The sequence below is a fragment of the Penicillium antarcticum genome, assembly GCF_028974205.1.
Source record: "Penicillium antarcticum strain IBT 31339 chromosome Unknown utg000009l_segment0_segment0, whole genome shotgun sequence".
In the NCBI taxonomy this organism is placed as follows: Eukaryota; Fungi; Ascomycota; class Eurotiomycetes; order Eurotiales; family Aspergillaceae; genus Penicillium; species Penicillium antarcticum.
The window spans coordinates 4,593,272-4,609,866 of record NW_026695307.1 but is presented as its reverse complement, the minus strand read 5'-3'; the positions used below and the strand labels follow the sequence as shown (position 1 = coordinate 4,609,866).

The window sequence follows — 16,595 nt, the reverse complement described above, 5'->3', positions numbered from 1 at the left end:
CGGTGGCTTTCTAGACGCCTTCCATGCACATTCTGTGATGTCTCAAGTCCAACAGCCCGTGCTCGCACCCCCCTTGGAGCGTGCGTGGCTTGCCTGCATATCTGGAGATTAAGTACTATGTCCTGATCGGGTGTCCACATAGTCCGTGCGACGCTTCATTGAATGCAATGCCAATGCTGAGTCCGGAGTACCGGGGTGCATATATATAAAAAAGGACTAGTTATGCTTTCCTCAACGGACATTATGGTTCTCGTGTTTGTGGATCCTTATCTACAGTACAGCGGGTACTAATGACCGACGCCAAATTAACAAAGGCTCCAGAGTTAAACCGGAACAATAGTCTTCATCATTTCCAGTCATTGTAGCCCCGTGCTTCGTATTACTGATGCTTATGTAAAACTCACCCGGGCCGGATGGCTGGAAGTGGTGAGGGAACCTGATGTAGTAGATTCAAGGTGGATCCTTTGGGTCGATCTGAGATTGCTCATCGCCGACCTCAGGCTTCTACTTCTTCCAGAAGAGGAAAAAGCCCCTTCACTGCTACACCCGATCCCTTCAAAATCCGATTTATGGTTTTCGGAAGCCCCCATCGCCACGCGTGAGGATGATCTTTCAATGATCAACATGCATGACAAAGTTTATTGCGAAACAGGGGCATCCATGGAAAAGCAAAAACCCTATAGAAAAAAGCAAAAACCCTATAGAAAAAAGCAAACCTGTAAATTAATGTCTTTTCTCTGGGAAGCAGCAGTTCGGAAACATGGAACAGAAAACTTTGCTCTCTGTGTGGATGTGTGTTGAGACGGGGAGGAGGTTATTTGCCACTTTGTACTTCTGACAGATCAGCTCGAGGTTGATCTTGACTTGGATCTCGGGCTTCTTTCGAGGATTGCTTCACCGACATCATCATTCTTGCTTTATTGCCTTTCAACAGAATCAAATAGATCACTAGAATTACTGCAATAGTCACTGGGCGTCTGTATTTCCGTGTGTGGGTTACTCCGATCCCAACAGCCCGGCACATGGGTCCGAGCCCGCTAATTAGACGATAGTTCGCACAATGGGGTTGACGATCGTACCATGTGGAAATTGAGAGCCTCAGTGGAATTTTTGGCGATCTGAGCTACATTGAAGAATATAATGATATCACTATCTAGATACAGTAAGTAGTATGGCTGCCCAGCGTATATTGTATTTTTTTTTTTTTTTTTTTTTAAATAAGCTCTGGACGGAACCGGATAACCATGGGTGCGATGTATACAAAATAAACACTTCAGTCAAGGCTGTCATTTCCACTAACGTCTCCGGGGAACTGGTACCTGTAAACTCAATCAGAATTTTCACACATGTCGGCTTGTTCAACACTAGGTTATTGCCGCCAGGGCGTCCAGGGGGGTGGTTGGCAGGTGTGGCCCTGGCGGAGAAAACAGCCCAAGCCAATAAACGGTCAAGATGCGGCTCCACAGGGGCTTAACCTGAGATTCCAAATGACAACTCACGCAAGGAGCGACCGATCGGCATCGCCTTGGTGGCTTGGGCCGTGTGGCGACGATAAGCCGGTAAGACGGCACTTCCATCTGAGAATCATCTTCCTTGCACGACCTTTCCGATCTGGGCTTGGAATAATAGCCCAAAAAATCCGTAGCCTGCACATGGACATCCTTGATCCCGTGAATAAAAGATTCCGATCAAAGAGCCGAAGTCCGGTATGACAGGGCCTGAGCGATGTTCCATCCATGGATGCAGGGCATTAAAGCCAATACTAACAAGATTCTCACACTAAACAACTCACAGAGTTTCCACTCTATACCTCATTCTGCATAGTCCCATCGGAAGTGCGTCTCCACGCTGAAACAGATCCGCAAGGACCCATCCGAAGAACATTTCGTTCCCTTCTAGAAGTGCCATGCATCGGAAATCCCCTAAGCTATGCTGTCATATGTCATGGTCTACTATATCCTAATTTATTTAAAACATTTATTATTTATGTCTTGGCTTCTTTAGTTCGCTTGAAAACAGGGGCAAATCCATTATGCGGCTTTCAGCTGTCGGCTAAACATTGGAAGAAAAGGGTTGCCTCCTGATTATATTACTTTATAATTATAAATCCAAGCTATATAGAATAGCTGTACTCTCCAACTAGATTCTCTTAAAACGTCATCTTGCCCTGGCCCACAACGTTAGATTATTGTTTTATCCCTCCGCAATATCAAGTCGATGGGCCCAACTGAACTCAACAACCCACAACGTGTACCGCGGAGTACCAATTCCCTGAACGAGTTTCTCTCAAAGAAAATCTGGTCCATGTGTCCTTAACATTTCCGGACTCCACATTCTCTTCCGGAAATAAACCGCATTGTGCGGCGTGACTCCCAATCCAATCCATTCTATACTGCACTCAACCACATGGCCTCATCATCCCGCTCAACGGGCAAGCGCCTCCCAATAAGCTGCCAAGCCTGTCGAACGCGAAAGATTCGATGCTCGCGCGACGGCAGGCCCTGTCAAACATGTGTACGCCGCGGCCTCGGCGCCGAAGACTGCATCTACCTCGGCCAGCCCCGTCTCTCAGCTGAACAGTCCTCACCAGGCGACAGCGCAATGCAAAGTGAGCTGCTGGCACGAATCAGGAACTTGGAAGCCTTGCTCCAGAAACAGATGGCCTCGCAAGCTGGAACGCCCACCGGTGGCGCGGTTTCGCCACTGGGTGGGACGAGTGCTGCTGGCAGTTTCTCCGAGTCTGATATTGGTCCTGGTTTTGAGACATGGGACTCGCTAGGTCCTATGTTAGGTAATGTGGGATCTTTGCAAACTTCGCCTTCCGGCCATGTCCGTTATGTGCCTCTTGCTTCGCAGTGGGAGTCGATTGTTGCTAAGAGCCCCGCTGCGGAGTGTTTGAGGAATTCGGATCCAGAGATCGCAGAGGATGATGATGATCTACAGATCCCGTTGGTTAGGAATGGGACTGTGACCAGGGCTGAGTTGTTGGGTGTTCTTCCTCCTGGAAGGTACTGTAATACGCTGAAAGATGTGTATTTTCAGGTTTTTTCTTCGGTATGTGATTTGACGAGGCTGATCAGCATTGGCTAACGGATTGATAGGTCTTTCATATTCTTCATGACCTGACATTTGAGGCGGAATATCAGCAGTTCTGCCATGATCCTGGCAGTGTTTCGACGTCATGGCTGGCATTGCTATTTGCGATTCTTGCTATAGCGGTGAGCGCGCTTGACGACGATCATCCCCTATTGGCAGATCTAGGGCGAGAGAGAACAGTCAGTCGGAATATCAAGGCACTCTCAGCACGATATCGGTCTGCTGCGCTGCGATGTCTAGCTGCAGATGGAGTCATGTCTCGGCATTCTATCAACTCTTTACAAGCCCTAGTACTCATAAGCTATGCAAGACTTCACCGAGGTCTCCCGGTGTGGACATTACTCGGATTCACACAGCATGTTGCTATTTCAATGGGCTGCCACTTCGATCCAGAGCGATTCGCCCTCGGTCCCATCGAACGCGAGGAACGACGACGGGTCTGGGCCGGGTTGATGATGCTGTACACCACCCAAAACACATCCTTTGGCAGTCTTGACCAGCAAACATTAACGCAAGATGTGAAAATGCCTGCCGACATTGACGATGTCGACCTTTTAACTGGATCTAATGCTAGATCCGCACCTTCGCCCTCAATCTCTCGCCCAACACAAATGACCTACCTTCTCCTCAATTACCGTCTCTACAAAATCACCTCCAAAATCACCGAGTCAATCTTCACCTATCCCCACGCCTCCCGATTCACAGTATCAAATCTCGAAGCGGAACTAATATCCGTCCAAGAAATGTGCGACATCCGCTACCAGGTCGACTCCGAACCTCTGCCTATTCACCATCAGGCAAACCTCCACATTCTTTATAGCCAAATCCACCAACTCATCCTCCTTCTCTTCCGCCCGAGTTTATGCCGCTATATCCAGGGCGAGATCACACCCGAAACCTGCGCCTCAAGAGCGAAATGCATCGCGTCTGCAAAAGCCTCGCTTTCGATCTTCCAAGCTCTTCTCGAATCCCCTCAATTTAAACCATACAAATGGTACACCAGTGGCCTGGGAAGCTTCCACGCTTTCCATGCTGCAGTGACATTAGCAACAATGCTCCTCGTCTCAGAGAGCCCGGCCGAATATGAAGAAATGAAACAGATTCTTGACCGAGCACTCGATTCATTCGCTTCACTCTCAGTCCGCAGCGTCTTCTGCAGCAAAGCTGTACCGGTCCTTCGACAAATTCTGTATGTTTCACCCATGCCTCCCATCCTAATTACCAAAAAGAGAAAAAAAAGCAAATGACTAACAAACGAACCAGCGACGTCGCAAGCACAAACTATAACAAACAAAAACCCCACTTCCAATCCCACTCCCAAATCCACCTTCAGGCTCAAGCCCAAGCCCAAGCCCAGGCCCAGACTCAAACTCCAATCCAAATGCACAACCCCCTCCTCACAACGCCGATATCCACACGTTCAAATCTTTCCCCGGCGGTAACGATGCAAGATACATTCGTCCTCTCCCACCAACACCCACACTCGAATTCTGGATCACCTGTACCGACAGTGGTATCGTCGTCTAGTGAACCAATAATGAATTCCAACTTTGGAGCGCAGCTTCACCCACAGAACTGGATGGGTCCTACTTCTGTGCCGTGGGATGCATTGGGGACTGTTGTTGGAGGGTATGGATACGATAGATCTTAGGCGCCATGCTTCTATCGTAATGTTGGTCACGAGTCATGTGTGCTATGAACTGATGAGATCACGAATGTTTCTGATTAATCTTCTACTATCAAAGACTGTTATATAATATTTATTTATTTTGCACCTCGAAAGATACATCCCAACGCTAAGTGAGAGTTGGGAACCGAACAGGGCCCTCGGACGCATTTTCCAGAATATTAGTCATCGGGCTTTGCGTCTCACTTTTGCTGTTGGCCCGCTGAAGCCATTGAGCAACCGATCATAAACATAAAAAGGCTCTTTTGTTAGGTGCTGAGCTGCAATGTTCTTTTCTGATGCTTGGTGATCTGCACTAGTCAACTCTAAGCTGTTCTTCTTATGTGCACCGGCTTAACACCGTTGTCATATAATATTCGGCTACAAACCTCATATCTTGTGTTTGACATGGCTTATACCAGCCATCAGAATTTAACCATCAAGTCAAATCCGAAGCAGAAGGCAACAGAGCCTTTATAGAAGATTTTGTCCTACCAATTGATCCAATTTGGTTAATCGGTATGACCCCGGAATTGCCTATCAACCCCGTTTAGTGTACGCCCGAAGTGTGTCCAACGTTCGATTGAAGTTGACCACCCAGGTAAGACAGACTTTGACACCCCCAATCATGTGTTTATCAATTTCTCCTTCGATCTCTCTCCCAATTGATGCTCGGGACAACTCCAGTTATAAGGAACAAGCAATCAGCGATAATTGGAACGGACAAAAGTCCGCTAGGCGGAGATGCCAAGAAATGCGGACTATTGCCCGCCATCCATCTTAGAACCTCTGATATGCTGGCTTTCCAGATAAATAGGCTTGCTCTCGGGTCAGATAGGAACTGCAAATCTACAAAGACACAGCGATATGGCTCAACAAGATCAGGATTTTTCATTGCTCGACGCAAGCATCTCCGAACTCCAATCCGCTATCTCTTCAGGCAGGCTTTCCAGCGTGGATCTTGTATCTAGATATCTCCGAAGAATCAGCGTCTTCGATGCAAATGGCATCAAACTCAGCGCAATACCAATCATCAACCCATCCGCCCTCGACGATGCAGCGGCCTCTGATGCCCGACGCGCAGCGGGTCTATCACCGCGGTCACTGGAAGGTATCCCATACCTCGCCAAAGACAGTATCAAAGTCAAAGGCATGAGCGTCGCAAGCGGATCGCCAGCCTTTGAAAACCTGATTGCCAACGAAGATGCGGCGTGTATCACTATTCTCCGTGACGCCGGTGCGATCCTCCTCGGCCGCACTAATATGCCTGCAATGGCATACGGTGGTATGCAGCGTGGTTGCTACGGCCGCGCGGAAAGCCCGTATAACAGTGATTATCTAGCTGCGGCGTATGCATCAGGCTCATCGAATGGATCTGCAGTGGCTACTGCAGCTAACTTTTGCGCCTTTTCACTCGGCAGCGAGACCGTTTCGTCGGGTCGATCGCCTGCATCTAACAATTCCGTCGTCGCCTATACACCCTCGAAAGGTCTACTGCCTCTTCGTGGTGTCTGGCCTCTCTACGCTACGTGTGATGTCCTGGTACCCCATACCAGAAGTATGGCAGACATGTTTCACGTCCTCGATGTCCTAGCCGTTTCCGACCCTACCCCGAAAGGAGATTTCTATCAAGAACAAAAGCTCATCAGCCTCCCTTCAATTGATACTCTGCGGCCGCAATCATTTTCATTACTCCGAGACTGTGCTTCCTTGCGCGGGAAGTGTATTGGCGTGCCCTCGATGTACATCGGAGGCGATCAATCTTCCCTCAACCCCGCCAGCAAAGTCAATACCCGCCCCTCGATTATCAAACTCTGGCAACATGCAAGAAAAGTACTTGAAGCGTGCGGTGCGCAAATAATCGAAACGGATTTTCCCCTTGTAACCACGTACGAGTCAAATGCCGACAAAGGCCAGCTCGTCACAGTTGCAGGCCTACCAGAAGGCTGGTCGGGCATGGAGCGAAGCGAGCTAGTCGCGCACATATGGGATGATTTCCTCGTTGCAAATGGGCAGGAAGGCCTGAACTCCCTGGCGCAGGTCGATCCTGCTACCATTTTTCCGCTCGCGCCGGGGTCCTTGAAGGGGACGCCTGATGCAGCGAATGCGCTGCGATGGGATGAGATGGTGAAGTATCCGCTTAGGAGGCCGGAGTCTATTTTCGATATCCTGGGCCTGAAGGAAGGGATCCAGGCGCTGGATGATGCGCGCAAAGAGACGCTTGAGAGGTGGATGGATAGGCTTGGGCTTGATGCTGTGGTTTTCCCGGCCAATGGGGATGTGGGAGCCGCCGATTCTGATTGTGACGAGGTTTCTTCGCGTTTTGCTTGGAGTAATGGCGTCAAATATTCCAATGGGAATAGGCCTATTCGGCATCTGGGTGTGCCTACCATTTCGGTTCCTATGGGGGTTATGGAGGATACGGGGATGCCTGTGAACCTCACCTTTGCTGGGAAAGCGTACGATGATAAGAGTTTGCTTCAATATGGGTTTGCGTTTGAGGAGGCGATGAAAGGTCGTGTGAAGCCTTTGTCTGTGCCTGCTCTTGACTCTGATTGTGTCAGGATTGGTCAGGACACTCGCTCATGGACCTCTCGGGCCCCTGCCGAGTTGGTTGTGCAGGCTCACTCGAAGAGGATTGAGGGCTCCACGATTGTTGTTCGGATTGAGGGGTCAGTGGTGCCAGATGACATCGAGCTGGATTCAATGTCATGCTTTGTCAATGGCCAGCCCTTTAATGCTGTCCCCGATTGTGGTAAGTGGTTCCTTGACGCGTCTTATCCTGCAAGTGAGCGTGATCAAAGCTGGGAGAGATGGTCCAGCCCTGCTTTGACTCAGACTATTGTGGTCATTACAGCTTATACAAAGTCTGGTTGGGCAGCTGGAAAATTATTATTGCTGTAGATATAAGTCAAACGTACGAAACCAGATTGTTTCTTCCCTATTTCTCACTATGTGGGTGCGCCTTACTTTCATAACATAAACTATGAATTGAATCAACTATAGATCCGGGCCAATGCAGTACAGTTCGCCTTGAGATTGACTCTTAGAATCATCCACAAAATCTGGATGTCCCCCAAACTTCCGCATCATAACGGCCAACCCAACCCCCTCCGTCCCATTAACAGGCGGCCGACACTCAACAACATCAACCCCCATCATCCTCTCATAGAATGGCACGGAACGCTTCCAATCACCAGTAAAAAGAAGGGACCTCCTGAGATACGGCATACTCTCAATAACCTCTTGTACACAGCTGATCAGCCATTTACCCAGTCCACTACCCTGATAAGATGGGAGGATGAAGACGTCTGTTAGGTAGATGAATGTCGTGGAGTCTGTGATGCATCTTGCGATTCCGATGAATTCGAGATTTGGAGGACTTGTATTATGGTAAAGACCGAAACAGAGGGAGTTTTGGAGTGTTGCCCTCATGGCTTCTTCGGGCATTGGTTTTGCCCAGTAGACTTCGTCGCTTGCGAACCAGACGCTTAGGGTTTGGGCTGGGATCAAAGCTGGGTCCATTGAGATATGATATTGCTCTTTTGTCCATGTTTTATAGTTGGGGGACTGAGTTGTCATTTTGATCACTATATAGCAAGTTAGATGACTGTTTGGATATGATATGATTGGTAGTTAGTAGCGGTGCTTGCATTGTTCAGTTGCCGTGGGCAATCTAGTTTTGATCTAAGAGAGGGTTCGAAGCTTTCGGTATTTGTTAATGATATCGGAATGCGTGTGGCTTATATGCTCTGGGTCCCGTGCAGCGTTTACCAATGACTCAGAAGCGGCCCGCGTCAACTTTGGTGGATCTATGCACTATACTGTTATCTCCCCTTGTATTCAATATTTGAAGATAACTTTTGAGTCATTACAGGAAGCTTGGGGATTGTACATGTTCTTGCATTTCAACTTTTTCGGCCGAGCCGAGGCATGCGCGGAGATCACCGAAAGAATACTTAAACCACAACGCAAAACATATTATTAAACAACATTTTTCCATACTCATATACACATAGCCAGTCAAAAAACCCTCTACTCATAAAAAACTAAGCATCTAACCTCAATGCTCTGCCGAGCAGGAGCATCAGCAGGGGTCTGCGGATCAACAAACGCAGTATGGCAAGTAGCATGAGCGATATCCGTCTGTCCACCAGTCATAGTATGACTTCGAGAATCAAAGCACTTGATCAACATAACCTCCTCAGGAGTCATATCCTTAGCGTAGAAGAATCGATGGTTCTCATTCGGAGCAATACTATACGTCTCCCCCTTGACTTCGTATCCATCTGTTGAAAATGCCGAATCAGGATTAGGCGCCACCTCCCCGGATCCTTGGTCCTTGGGATATAAGAGGTCGACTTTGACATAATCAGAAGGCTTCGTACTCCGCCAATCGATGACAGCGAGTGGGAAATCGGATGCCGGGTTTTCGATCGGTCGCCACACATTGATAATCTGATACCGACCATTCAATAGATCTTCCGCTTCGTCTTCTGGAACATGGCGACGCACACGCGCTTCTGCAGCGCCGGGAGTTTGATCGACGTGGACCTGCTGGACTGGGGCACGTGCTGAGCCGGGTGTTCGGCGTCTGACGGTATGGTCGAAGATGACGACCTTTTTCACGCCCGGGAGCTTCTTTCGGAGGAGATCTTCTACTTCGTTATAGTAGCCCTTCTTCACTTCTGCGTCGTCTGTAAAGGCCGTTTCTTTGGCTAGTTCGTTGTACACGGCGAACCCGGCGTTGTCTGTGGAGAATTCAGACTCATGCCCTCGGATACTCTCCACAGAGCGCTGGTGGTTGGAGAGCTTGAAGGATTGCCCCGGCCCGTCGACTTTGCTCCAGGGCTTTTTGAATGCCTCTGTGGCAGTTGGGTCGAATGATGACGGGTCGATATAGTTGAAGGCTCCTGTCGTCATTCTGGGCAAGTACTGTGCGGAGAAAAGGCGGCTGGTTCGCGAAAATAGAGCAAGAGCTTTGTTCATAAGGATGCTAAAGTGACCTCAATTTAGAATATATTGTAAAAGAATAGTGCAGTTATATAGTGACGTTGTATCAAAGCCCGAGAATTGCAAATCACGTCATTAATCAGCAAGAATGATCAAACCCCGCCACTCTCGGAGACATTCGAGTTACTCCGACCGACAAACGTTTGGATTTGAAAGCATATAGAGCATTTCTGGCCATTTTGGCATCTATAATGGCGACTTCGTATGATTTTTCGGGGAAAAACATCGTGATTACCGGCGCCGCAAGTGGGATTGGGTATGTCTTTTGTCATTGCTTTCTTGGTCCCTATCCGCCATACTGTACCTCGTCGCCACTGCATAATGTATGTGTAGGCTAACATCCTATAAGGCTGGCAACTGCCAAAGCATTATCCGCCAGCAATGCACGACTGGCGCTGTGCGATCTTAACGTGAAGGGATTGGAATCCTTCAATCTCGCCGAAGGCAAACACCTTGTCTTCAAACTAGACGTGACATTATCCACCGATGTAACAAACACTGTCGAGTCAATTGCTCGAGAATTTGGGACAGTGAGCCATCTGTTTAATTGTGCAGGTGTGAACCCGACAGCATACCCATTGACCGAAACAACGGACGAATACTGGCATCAAATCGTAGACACGAATGTCAAGGGGACTTACCTGATGACTCGAGCCATGATTCCTCATCTGAAAACTGGGTCATCAATTGTCAATGTTTCGTCTATTGCTGGATCCCGTGCCATGGCTGGATGGGCAATATACAATGCCTCCAAGTTTGGCATCGTTGGATTTTCAAAGTCCATGGCGCTGGAGTTGGGCCCGAAGCAAATTCGGGTTAACGTAGTGGCACCTGGGCATATTCATACACCGACGAATATTGCAGTGAAGCAGGGTGATGATGCTGTTAAAGCTGTTGGGGAGCAGGCGAGTGCGATGGGGAGGATTGGGACTATGAATGAGGTGGTTAGTGTGGTGTTGTTCTTGATGAGTGATGCCGCAAGCTATGTCAATGGGAGTGTGGTGGATGTTGATGGTGGAGCGAAGTGATCATAGTCAAGGATGAAGCATGCCCTAAGCGATGTATATAGTGAAAGTCGACATATCCCCTTGTAGAGTTGAATGGTACACACAGGGATGCCTTTGGTATACCTGCAATTAGAGCCCAGGCTCAGTAGATGGAGCTTGCCAAAGTCCCACAACAACACAGGCCTAGGACTGGTCACTTCATTCAGTTGCTCAATTGTACAACATTTATATTGCAGCGAATGCTACATGCACAAACATTGCCATGGCAGATCAGCCAATCACCGCCCGCCCAGAAACCACGATTCCGCGCACCGGCGACTCGGCTCTCCAAACTCACCAATGTATAGATCAGATACCACCTTTCGCAATGATCGGCACTTCGCCTGCGGCTTTCTGGGACTCGCGCTTCATCCCGACAGGCCCGGCCGTAAGACCGACGCGTTGTCACTTCGCGTTCCAGAGAGAATTCCACACGGCACGAAGTGGGCCAAATATAGAAACAGCTTAGCCTCATGCAAGCCAGCATTGCTCGTGCAACAACCTTCCAATCTGATTTGAAGGGTGTCCACGGCTCATTCTTCACACCCCTTGTGGCTGTCGAGGCGAATGCTTGGCGCGGTCGCTAACACCCCGTGGAACACGATGTTGTATCTTCGACAGGATTGATGTACCTGTCTATCCCCTCACACATTGCCCAATCATCCCCGCGGTATGGGGTAGTCGGTACAATGCAGGTCTCGACAGAAGTGGCAGTCGCCAATCGGATGCCCTTCAGATCAACATTATTCATCCTGAACAGATGTCTGGCCTCGGAGATTCAGTTAATTGATACCCCGCAGCTGGAGGCCATTCTCGCACGCAAGCTGCGATGTGACTGAACCGAGCTGATGAGTTCTAGAGCAACACGTGGGAGGGGGTGTTGAGAGATGAATTGTCTGAGGAATGTCGGGGATTCTGGAGAAATTGCGACAGGGCAGGAACGTATAAAAGCAATAACAATTCCGGCATTGAAATGTAGTTTGAGGAATCAAACATCATCCACAAGCCTCGGACATCGCCTCTCAAAGTCAAGATGAATTTCGCTGCCCTTCTCGGTTTGCTGTCCCTCGCGGCAGCAGTCTCCGCTGCTCCCCCAAAGGCTCACAAGTCCCGTGCCCATTCCTCGGCTTCTATCAGCAACTTGAAGAGCAAGATTAAGAATGTTGTCATCCTCGAGATGGAGAACCGCTCTGTGGACAACGTCCTCGGTGGTCAGACTATGAAGGGACTGGAGAATCCCATCAACAACGGTCCTTTCTGCAACCCATACAACCTGACCGAGCCCTCTTTTGGCCAGGTCTGCAGTTCTGCTAAGGACTTCGACTCTATTTTGGACGATCCTGATCACTCGGTCACTGGCAACAACATCGAGTTCTACGGCACTTTCGCTCCGAACAATGCCGATATCGCTCAGGGCAAGCTCACCCCTACTCAACAGGGCTTCGTGCACGAACAGCTGCGCCGCTATGGTGACGATGTTAACAAGACCGAACTTGCCAAGCAAGTCCTCAACTATTACACTGAGGACGAGGTGCCCGTCTTGACCTCTCTGGTCCAGAACTACCTCACCTTCAACCACTGGCACTCTGACCACCCCGGTGTAAGTGCTCCGCACTCATGTATATTCATATATCACAAACTAACAAAACCAGCCCACCAACCCTAACCGTGCTTATGTTCTGTCCGGAACATCAGCCGGCCACGGCACCAACGACGATGCCTTCAACTCCGATGTCCACGGACTGACCCAGCGCTCAATCTTCCAGCAACTCTCAGAGACAAATCACACATGGAAGAACTACTACACAAGCACCGCCATGGTCGACGCATTCTTCTTCGATTGGACCTTCACCAGCAACAACACCGACAAAGCCCAGCCGCTATCAAACTTCTACGCCGACGCCGCAGCAGGCACTCTCCCCGAATTCTCATTCGTTGACCCCTCCTGCTGCGGACAAGGTACAAGCTCCATGCACCCAACAGGCCTAATCTCCGATGGAGAAACCCTCATCAAGAACGTCTACGACGCCCTCCGCGCCAGTCCCCAATGGGACGAGACCCTCTTCATCCTGACCTTCGATGAGACCGGTGGTTTCCACGACCACGTCCCGCCCCCTCTGGCCCCACGTCCCGATAACCTGACATACACCGAGACGGCACCCAACGGCGAATCGTATACTTTCACGTTCAACCGTCTTGGTGGTCGTATTCCCACTCTGCTTATCTCGCCGTGGATTGCCAAGGGCCAGGTTGAGCAGAAGGGCACTAACTCTGATGGAGCTGTTGTTTCTTACTCTGCTTCCTCAATTCTGCGTACCCTTGGTTATCTCTGGGAGTTTGAGCCTTTCACTCCTCGTGTTGGTGGTGCTGCTTCCTTTGAGCATCTCGTTGGGGACAAGATGCGTAACGATACTCCTGCTAAGTTGCCGGAGCCCAAGGCCTTTAAGGCTAAGGTTTGAAGTAAAAATATCGTCAGATGGGTCAGTTGATGTTGATATCTGCAATCTTGCTTTGTTAATAGATGACTTAGTTTTCAATGAAAATATAGATCAAGCTCGTGTATTCTTTTGTAAGAGATACCCCAGTCCATAGTATGCAAGCTCTAGAAACAATGATTGTGCTATATGATCTTCTAAAGCTCGCCCTATACATCTATAGAGGTTGACCAGATGTCTAATTCGATGACGTCACATCACAAATTCGGGGTTGAAAGTGAGCCCGAGCCGCCACTGCATGACAAACAGTCGGTTCATGGCCATCAAAGGGCCGAAGTTTTATCAATCACTCTGAAATAGTTTTGCAAATGAATATTTAAAAAGCCACTTAGCATCAGTAATCACACCTTTGTCACAGTATTATCTTTTCTACGCTTGAACCTCATTGGTCGGCTTCCACTATACATCTGCAACAATGACCATTGTTCTCATCACCGGTGCCACAGGCAAGCAAGGAGGCTCTGTGATAAACAGCCTCATTGAAAAGGATGCTTCTTTCAAGATCCTCGCTGTGACTAGGGATGTCAATTCCGCCCCGGCCAAGAAAGTCGCGCAGAAGTCCTCCAATATCACACTCATCCAGGGAAACCTTGATGACCCCGGTGCCATTTTCGAAAATGTCAAGCGCGAAACTTCAGAGCCTGTCTGGGGTGTATTTAGCGTTCAAGTGAGTGACCGTTTCCAAGGTTTACATCCATCCCATGACTCAACTAACAAATGCAAAAAATAGACCGCCAACCCCCGCAACGACGACGAAAGACGCCAAGGAATAGCCCTAGTGGACGAATCCCTCAAACAAGACGTGAAATTCTTCGTCTACAGCTCCGTCGACCGCGGCGGCCCAAAATCAGACACCAACCCAACGCCAGTCCCACACTTCATCCACAAACACGAGATCGAGAAACACCTCGAAGAGAAAACAAGAGGCACATCCATGGACTGGACAATCCTCCGCCCAGTGGCATTTTATGAAAACTTCACAAACGACTACTTCGGCAAGGTCTTCACGACAGCATGGCAGATGACATTGAAGGGTAAACCACTGCAATTAATCGCAACGAGCGATATTGGATTCTTCGGTGCGGCTGCATTCATGAATCCTGAAGCATGGAAGAATCATGCGCTTTCGCTTGCTGGTGATGAGTTGACCTTTGAGGCAATGTCTGAGATCTTTGAGAGGGAGACTGGGAAAAAGGTTCCCACTACTTTCCGCTTGCCAGTTTGGTTGATGATGGCTGCTGTTAAGGAGTTTGGGGTTATGTTTAGGTGGTTTTATGATGAGGGGTATGGGGCTGATATTGAGACTTTGAAGGGAACGAATCCTGGTTTGAAGGATTTCGGGACTTGGTTGAAGAGCGAGAGTCAATTTGAGACGAGGTGATTTGATCTGGGATTGGAGTTTTAGGGTGTCTGGCTTTTGTCAAAGTCCAAAGTTAACATTACTAGTCTGTATAGCATGTTAATATTAACGATGCAGTATCAAAGTATTTGGGACTATATCTGTGGTTGTAGATTCTGCATTCCCCAGAGCATCCAAAGTGGCGCTTGGGAGAAACTTAGGCTTTGAGCTCCTTTGATGGTGATTTAACGATCAATTAACCATGCCTCCTGTTATCAAAACTCTGAAAACTGAACATTTCAAGGTGCAAAACAAAGGTGGTTACGTAACACTTTGGAGGGATCATCAACTCCTTGCCCTTCGTCCTTCATCCAACAGCTCTGCATCCGTCAGCTCTGGAATATGTCAGATAATTCCGAAAAACAAATACCACAGAATACTCCATCTTGTGCCGAATTAAACAAGCGCAGCTGTGGTTGTTGTAACGCAAGAAAAGTGCGATGTGACAGAACATACCCATGCGGTGCATGCATGAAGGCGGAAGTGGAATGCATCTTTCCAAGGCCAACAACAGCACGACGAAGATTGAATAGGCCGCCAATTAATGAGTTACTTGCACGCTTGAAGGCTCCCGAAGAAGAGATCTTACAGCTGCGCTCAACGCACCCGTCACCTCGCGACTCGGACGTCAATTATACATCGAAAGTGGTAAAGACGTCTTAAGAATCTTGTATTCTGATACCTGTTGGAGGCAGTATTTTTCAGCCTTGATTTCTGAAAACAAAGAATTGAATCAGATATACGCTTTCCGTAATAAACTCTCAGCCTATCACCAACTGAGAGAGAGCTAGAGGTCGTTGCGCGAAGACTAGTACTTTGATCCGCGGGATGGAGTATTGTAAGAGGTTGCATTAAGTCGATCATTGTCTTGTCAGACTATGCATATGGGTCTAAACACCTGTATTGACTGGTTTCTATGGTATGCATGTCATATATTGTCGATTCATCTGACTTGGGAACTATACCGAGTAGAGTTGAGAACCGGTAGCAAATAACATCCGAGAAAGATGCCATACTGAAAAGCAGAGGCAAAAAAGGCCCAAAGGTAGAAGTCAAATTGAGACATCTAAGAAAAGTTTGAAAGAGTCCTTGAAAGCAAAACGGTTGACTCACCCGATAGTGAACAACCCCCACCCCAAACAACCCACGAACCTAAAATGACCTAGCCTTCTTGCTAGTGGCGATAGATTTTGAAGCAAAGTATTGCCTCTGCAGTGCTCTGTGGACAGTTTTCAGATCTGCCTTTTTGTTGAGAATACGGAAGAAGTATGCCGTGGCTACCTTTTGTGCATTCGCCCGTTTGCCCCGAGATGTTGGTGGCGAAGTCCAATGCCGAGAACGCCCAAACGCCCCGCGACCAGGATTGACGTCATGCGGGCAGAGACAAAGATCGGGGCGCGGGATGTAGCCCTCACATCCCCGTCGGTGATGTGGTTGTAAGAGGGGGGCGATAGCGAGGTGGTCCAGGGTGAAAAATTATCATTGTTCCCGATGATGTCAAGACTTTGGCGCCTGGAACATGTCTAGTCTCACAGTCAATAATTTGGCTACCTAGCCCTACACTGGAGACCGAGATTAATCGATGCATGGATCGCGGTTAATCTATTTGGGCCCATCCTTACTGAAACTAGAATGAAACTGGGCCTCCTGACAATGTAGCAGATAGCGCCGATCTCATCTAGACTCAGAGTGTAGGAATGACAGGCGTGGAGAAGACGTTATAGGATGTGAGTTATAGTAAATGAAGTATGTAAGTATAGCGGGTACAGATCAGGTTCAAGCATAGTCATCGGTTCCATGGGTGAGATCGGGAGGTACCAAACATCCCCCCGTAAACAAACAACCTCGTCTCTCTCTTCTCGTAACCCCATCTCATCTCT

General features: G+C 48.7%; 8 protein-coding genes across 8 annotated transcripts; 6 read left to right on the top strand and 2 right to left on the bottom strand.

Annotated features, from left to right (window-relative positions):
• Positions 1–2,406: 2,406 nt before the first annotated feature.
• N7508_010083 (Zn(II)2Cys6 transcription factor) lies at positions 2,407–4,747 on the top strand (the record flags this gene model as incomplete). Its single annotated transcript, XM_058468143.1, has 3 exons — positions 2,407–3,054; positions 3,102–4,285; positions 4,360–4,747. The coding sequence occupies 3 exons, from the start codon at positions 2,407–2,409 to the stop codon at positions 4,745–4,747; spliced, it is 2,220 nt and encodes a 739-aa protein (XP_058315989.1).
• Positions 4,748–5,629: 882 nt separating this feature from the next.
• Positions 5,630–7,666, top strand: N7508_010082 (amidase family protein; the record flags this gene model as incomplete). Its single annotated transcript, XM_058468142.1, has 1 exon — positions 5,630–7,666. The coding sequence occupies one exon, from the start codon at positions 5,630–5,632 to the stop codon at positions 7,664–7,666; it is 2,037 nt and encodes a 678-aa protein (XP_058315988.1).
• A 96-nt stretch (positions 7,667–7,762) lies between these two features.
• Positions 7,763–8,344, bottom strand: N7508_010081 (uncharacterized protein; the record flags this gene model as incomplete). The annotated part of the gene is made up of 1 exon (XM_058468141.1): positions 7,763–8,344. The coding sequence occupies one exon, from the start codon at positions 8,342–8,344 to the stop codon at positions 7,763–7,765; it is 582 nt and encodes a 193-aa protein (XP_058315987.1).
• A 453-nt stretch (positions 8,345–8,797) lies between these two features.
• N7508_010080 (uncharacterized protein) lies at positions 8,798–9,685 on the bottom strand (the record flags this gene model as incomplete). Its single annotated transcript, XM_058468140.1, has 1 exon — positions 8,798–9,685. One exon carries the CDS (start codon positions 9,683–9,685, stop codon positions 8,798–8,800), a length of 888 nt encoding a protein of 295 aa, XP_058315986.1.
• Positions 9,686–9,966: 281 nt separating this feature from the next.
• Positions 9,967–10,803, top strand: N7508_010079 (SDR family NAD(P)-dependent oxidoreductase; the record flags this gene model as incomplete). Its single annotated transcript, XM_058468139.1, has 2 exons — positions 9,967–10,031; positions 10,125–10,803. The coding sequence occupies 2 exons, from the start codon at positions 9,967–9,969 to the stop codon at positions 10,801–10,803; spliced, it is 744 nt and encodes a 247-aa protein (XP_058315985.1).
• Positions 10,804–11,149: 346 nt separating this feature from the next.
• N7508_010078 (uncharacterized protein) lies at positions 11,150–11,408 on the top strand (the record flags this gene model as incomplete). Its single annotated transcript, XM_058468138.1, has 2 exons — positions 11,150–11,209; positions 11,286–11,408. The coding sequence occupies 2 exons, from the start codon at positions 11,150–11,152 to the stop codon at positions 11,406–11,408; spliced, it is 183 nt and encodes a 60-aa protein (XP_058315984.1).
• A 446-nt stretch (positions 11,409–11,854) lies between these two features.
• On the top strand, positions 11,855–13,280 carry N7508_010077 (phosphoesterase superfamily protein; the record flags this gene model as incomplete). Its single annotated transcript, XM_058468137.1, has 2 exons — positions 11,855–12,421; positions 12,474–13,280. The coding sequence occupies 2 exons, from the start codon at positions 11,855–11,857 to the stop codon at positions 13,278–13,280; spliced, it is 1,374 nt and encodes a 457-aa protein (XP_058315983.1).
• A 451-nt stretch (positions 13,281–13,731) lies between these two features.
• Positions 13,732–14,697, top strand: N7508_010076 (NmrA/HSCARG family protein; the record flags this gene model as incomplete). The annotated part of the gene is made up of 2 exons (XM_058468136.1): positions 13,732–13,983; positions 14,047–14,697. The coding sequence occupies 2 exons, from the start codon at positions 13,732–13,734 to the stop codon at positions 14,695–14,697; spliced, it is 903 nt and encodes a 300-aa protein (XP_058315982.1).
• Between the last annotated feature and the right edge of the window lie 1,898 nt (positions 14,698–16,595).